This window comes from Tursiops truncatus, chromosome 8, assembly GCF_011762595.2.
Source record: "Tursiops truncatus isolate mTurTru1 chromosome 8, mTurTru1.mat.Y, whole genome shotgun sequence".
In the NCBI taxonomy this organism is placed as follows: domain Eukaryota; kingdom Metazoa; phylum Chordata; class Mammalia; order Artiodactyla; family Delphinidae; genus Tursiops; species Tursiops truncatus.
Window position 1 is genome coordinate 45,103,005 of NC_047041.1, and position 6,000 is coordinate 45,109,004.

At 38.0% G+C, this 6,000-nt stretch overlaps 1 protein-coding gene across 2 annotated transcripts in view; it reads right to left on the minus strand.

The window, feature by feature from the left end:
• TMEM135 (transmembrane protein 135) overlaps positions 1-6,000 on the minus strand; it is a 241,790-nt gene that overhangs the window by 204,664 nt on the left and 31,126 nt on the right. For both annotated transcript variants that reach the window (XM_073808329.1, XM_019948728.3), the window contains exon 2: positions 1,914-2,041. In XM_073808329.1, the coding sequence (XP_073664430.1) occupies positions 1,914-2,041 (128 nt within the window). The remainder of the gene's footprint in view (positions 1-1,913; positions 2,042-6,000) is intronic.

A 6,000-nucleotide genomic window follows, 5' to 3' on the forward strand; every position in this document is an offset into this window, starting at 1 on the left:
GTTCCACAGCAGTGAATTCCACCTTTCTGTCTTCCAGGTCACTTACCCGTTCTTCTGCCTCAGTTATTCTGCTATTGATTCCTTCTACTGTAGTTTTCATTTCAGTTATTGTATTGTTCACCTCTGTTTATTTGTTCTTTAATTCTTCTAAGTCTTTGTTAAACATTTCTTGCATCTTCTTAATCTTTACCTCCATTCTTTTTCCAAGGTCCTGGATCATCTTCACTATCATTATTCTGAATTCTTTTTCTGGAAGGTTGCCTATCTCCACTCCATTTAGTTGTTTTTCTGGGGTTTTATCTTGTTTCTTCATCTGGTTCATAGTCCTCTGCCTTTTCATTTTGTCTATCTTTCTGTGAATGTGGTTTTTGTTCCACAGGTTGCAGGATTGTAGTTCTTCTGGCTTCTGCTGTCTGCCCTCTGGTGGATGAGGCTATTTAAGAGGCTTGTGCAAGTTTCCTGATGGGAGGGACTGGTGGTGGGTAGAGCTGACCTTTGCTCTGGTGGGCAGAGCTCAGTAAAACTTTAATCCATTTGACTGCTGATGGGTGGGGCTGGGTACCCTCCATGTTGGTTGTTTGGCCTGAGGCAACCGAACACTGGAGCCTACCTGGGCTCTTTGGTGGGGCTAATGGCAGACTCTGGGAGGGCTCACACCAAGGAGTACTTCCCAGAACTTCCATTGCCAGTGTCCTTGTCCCCACAGTGAGACACAGCCACTGCCTGCCTCTGCCAGAGACCCTCCAACACTAGCAGGTAGGTCTGATTCAGTCTCCTATGGGGTCATTGCTCCTTCCCCTGGGTCCCAATGAGCACACTACTTTGTGTGTGCCTTCCAAGAGTGGAGTCTGTTTCCCCCAGTCCTGTCGAAGTCCTGCAATCAAATCCCACTAGCCTTCAAAGTTTGATTCTCTAGGAATTCCTCCTCCTGTTGCCAGACTCCGAGGTTGGGAAGGCTGACATGGGGCTCAGAACCTTCAAGCCAGTGAGTGAACTTCTGTGGTATAAGGGTTCTCCAGTCTGTGAGTCACCCACCCAGCAGTTATGGGATTTGATTTTACTGTGACTGCGCCCCTCCTACCATCTCATTGTGGCTTCTCCTTTGTCTTTGGATGTGGGGTATCTTTTTTGGTGAGTTCCAGTGTCTTCCTGTCAATGATTGTCCTGCAGCTAGTTGTGATTCTGCTGTTCTCGCAAGCAGAAATTATATTTCTAATTGCAGTTAAAATATACCTGCAGAATTATTTTGGGTAATACTAACTGGGTAACATTAATAGTAATATAATGTGAAGTTAGTATTTTAACTTGACAAATTAAATAAACTAGTTTGGGTTTCAACAATGTGTGGGGGAGAAGATAAAAAGTAAATATCTAATAAACATGCTAAGTATATCATAACACTAAAAACTGAATTCTAACTGCATGTATATTGTATGAAGCATGTGACACAGATAATGCACTGCATCAGGACCAAAAGTTTCATCAGTAGGATATGCCAGAAATTTTACAGATAAACACGAGCATTTTATAGTCCTTTTGAAGTCCATTCACTGCATACAGACCTAAGCAATATCATGGACAGTTGCTTTGAATTCCTAATCTATGAAACTGAAAAGTTAAGAAATTCTCATTAACAAGTCAGTAAATATAGTGGGCCTCAGAAAATGTATGATACATTAAAGCACTTTTGCTATATAATCACAGCAATAATTTGAAGTTTATATTACATTTTTAGGCCAAGAGGCCCACAACTCCTGGTTTTACAAGCATTCTTTGAGATAAATAAATGTCATTTCACACAGAGAAAAAAATACACAAGCAGTGACCTGCACAACATTTATATAAACATCTGTTTGTTTCAGTTTCAACAAAGGAATTTGTATTAACCACCAGTTGTGATTATGTGTACCAACCTTAAAATGCAAAAGAAAGCCATAAACAAGGCCCCATTAGCAGTCAGAAATGAAGCAGATTGTAGGATCTCAGGGAGCAGTTTGTGTAAATAATAATCTAATTTTCGTTTCCGGAGAATTGCTGCAATCTGGAAAAAAAGAATTAAAAAAGGCTCTTTTGTTTAATATAACCAACTTTTCCCACTTAAGTTAGTTCTTATGTGGAAGATATTGAAATAACAGCATGTATTTAAAAATTAAAGTTAAAAACTCTAGTATTTTACTGGCTCCTCTATGAAAATTCAATTTCTGGGACAGAAGACACTTTAATTTATTGAAAGTGTAATGGGTAAAATAAACACCTAGAAATTACAACATGGAACATATGATAAATAACCTCCAAACATTGAGATAAATATTTATAACGCCTTAAAAAGTTTTAAACTGGGGCTTCCCTGGTGGCACAGTGGTTAAGAATCTGCCTGCCAATGCAGGGTACACGGGTTCGAGCCCTGGTCCGGGAAGATCCCACATGCCGCGGAGCAACTAAGCCCGTGCACCACAACTACTGAGCCTGCACTCTAGAGCCCGTGAGCCACAACTACTGAGCCCATGTGCCACAACTACTGAAGCCCATGTGCCACAACTACTGAGGCCCACGTGCCTGGAGCCCATGCTCCGCAACAAGAGAAGCCACCACAGTGCGAAGCCCACACATGGCAAGGAAGAGTAGCCCCCACTCGCAGCAACTAGACAAAGCCCACGCGCAGCAACAAAGACACAACGCAGCCAAAAATAAATAAATAAAATTTTTTTAAAAAGTTTTATACTGAAAAATAAAATATATGTTTAAATGGAAAAACTAAAGTCCAATCAAATAGAAATTGAATGCTAAAACAAAACTACATTACAGATACTATCAGCCTGGATATTAGAAAATTTCAATGATAAAAACCAGAGAAATTCATTCATTCTGTTTCACTGAGAAGGGGATATGAGCTAGATTAGGAAGAACAGTATAATTCTCACAGGTGACCAGGAAGAAATGCTTTTCTATCATGATGAAACAATATATCAAAGGAACAAAAGTTAAGGGGGCAGAATTAGGGAATGAGGGAGGGAATGTAAGAAATGGCAAGACTGACTTGAGAAAAGGAAGACCAGAGAACTCTGCATTCACTTTTCACCATTCTAGACATAACAGCTTCCCTATGGTCAGGGATCAACAAATCTAATGGCCTCTTCTCAGTTCTTTTCTTACTCTACCACTTAGAAGCCTCTGATAATTTCCTACTTCATTCAATTAAACAAGCTGTTATTAAGAACTATGCCATACACAGGAAAAACAACAATGAATAAGATCTAATCCCTGCCTTCAAGGAACATAAAAACTTGATAGGGAAATAGATATATAAACAATAAACTACAATAAGGCAGTGTGGTAAATGCTATACTAGAAGAAGGAGAAACTGCTACAGAAATACATATTAGGGAATAACCAAAAAGGAGATGGGACTGGACAGGTAATAATGCCCAGAAGATGGATCTCGACAAATAGGTAAAACTTTGACAAAAGAGAAGTTTCTATGGTTTCTGTGACTTCATTGTTTTCATTCTCCCATGATATCTTTAAGTGCTATTCCTTTGTTAGCATTTCTTCCTCAGATCTCTACTCATTCTATATACAACCTCTCCCACAGCATCATCTATCATGTCAAAGTAGGAATTCCAATATAACCCCTTCTATTTTTTTTTTTTTCATATTTGGCTGCATTGGGTCTTCGTTGTTGCACACAGGCTTTCGCTAGTTGCAGCGAGCGGGGGCTACTCTTTGTGTGGTACGCAGGCTTCTCATTGCGGTGACTTCTCGTTGCGGAGCACAGGCTCTACGTGCACAGCCTTCAGCAGTTGCAGCAAATGGGCTCAGCAGTTGCAGCACGTGGGCCCTAGAGTACACAGGCTTCAGTAGTTGTGGGCTCAGTAGTTGTTGCTCACGGGCTCTACAGCACAGGCTCAGTAGCTGTGGCACATAGGCTTAGCTGCTCCAGGCATGTGGCATCTTCCCAGGCCAGGGATCAAACCCATGTCCCCTGGATTGGCAGGCAGATTCATAACCACTGCACCACCAGGGAAGTCCCTCCCCTAAATTCTTAATGCATACTTCAAATGTCTATTGGACATGTCAATAAAGACATAGCACAGACATCAAAAAAAAAAAGAATGTCCAAAGTAGAACTTATTATACTTCCCCAAAATGCTTTTATTTCTGATTTTCTAACCTCAAGTAATAGTACCACATCTACCCAATTACTTAGAAACAAAATGTTGGTGTCATTTTCAATTACTCCCTGGATCCTCAATCACCTCCTCAGTTCTAATGGTCTCCTAGTATCTTCAGGTTTTAGAATGTAATGTCTCTTTCATTTTAGACTCAACAATGGGCAGAATATGGTACTCTGTTATATATTCAAGTAGTTACAGAAAAAAAAATCTCCTCTGTTCCTGGAAAGGAAAAAACAAAACTGTCCCTATTTGCAGATAACCTGATTGTCTACACAGAAATTCCCAAGCAAGTTACATACAGATACACACACACCTCCTAGAACTCATAATGCAGTTTAGCAAAGGCAAAGGATATAAGATAAACATACAAAAGTTATTTGTATTTCTATATTAAAAAAATGAATACATGGACACCAAAATTAAAAATACAATAGAATTTATAACTCCTCAAAAAATGAAATATTTAGGGAAAAATCTACAACACTTGTATATGACTTGCATACTGAAAGACACACAATGCTGATGGAAGAAATCAAAGAACAGATTAATAAATGTTCATAGATAGGAAGACTCAATATGGTAATGATGTCAATTTTCCCCCAAAGCAAAATACAGGTTTAACACAATTTCTATTACGATTCCAGAAAAGGTTTTGTAGATGTAGAGAAGATTATACTGAAATTTATATAGAAAAGCAAAGGAACTATGAGAGCTAAAACAACTTTGAAAAAGTGAAAAAAATGGGAGGAATGAGTCTACCCAATTTCAAGACTTATTATATAGCTACAGCAATCAGGTTTTGTGATATTGGCAAAAGGATAGACAAATAGGTTAATGAAATAGAATAGAGAACCTAGATATAGATCCACACAAATATATCCAACTGATTTTTGACAAGGTACAATGGCAATTCCATAGAGGAAAAATAGCTATTTCAACAAATGGTGCTGGAGCAAATACATATCCACAGGCCAAAAAAAAAAAAAAATTAACCTCAGCCAAAGTCTCACAGTTTATACACACTTTATACAAAAATTAATTTAAAATGTATCAGAGACATAAATCTAAAACATAAAACTACAAAACTTTTAGGGGAAAAAAAAATCAGGGAAAATCTTAGGAATCTAAGGCTAGGCAAAAGCACAATTCATAAAAGGAAAAATTATAAATTACACTTCAGAATTAAAACTTTTTCTCTGTGAAAGACCTGTTAGGAATAAAAATCCTAGCTACGGAATGGGAGAAAATACTTGTAAACTACACAGCCAGCAAACGACTAGTATCTAGAATGAAGGAAATCTCAAAACTCAACAGTAAAAAAATGAACAATCCAATTAGAAAATACAAATGATATGAACAGATATTTCACCAAAGAGAATGTGCAAATGGAAGATAAGCATATTAGCCATTAAGGAAAAGCAAATTAAAACCACAATGAGCTATCACCATAGAACTGTCAGAATGATTAAATTTAAAAATACTGGAAACACCAAATGCTGACAAGGATACGGAGAAACTGGATCTCTCATGCATTTGTTGGGGGAAATGTGAAATGGCAAAAGCATTCTGAAAAAGTTTGACAGTTTCTATAAAAACTAAACAAGCAACTATCATATGACCCAGTAATTGCAGTCCCGAATGTTTATCCTAGAAAAATGAAAACATACGTTCACCCAAAATTTGTGCACAAATGTTTATGGCAGCTTTGTTTGTAATAGTCAATAAATGGAAACAACTCCTATGTCCTTTAAGAGATGAATGGTTTAAAAAACCGAGGTGTATCCATACCATGGAATACCATTTAGCAATAAACAGGAACAAGCTA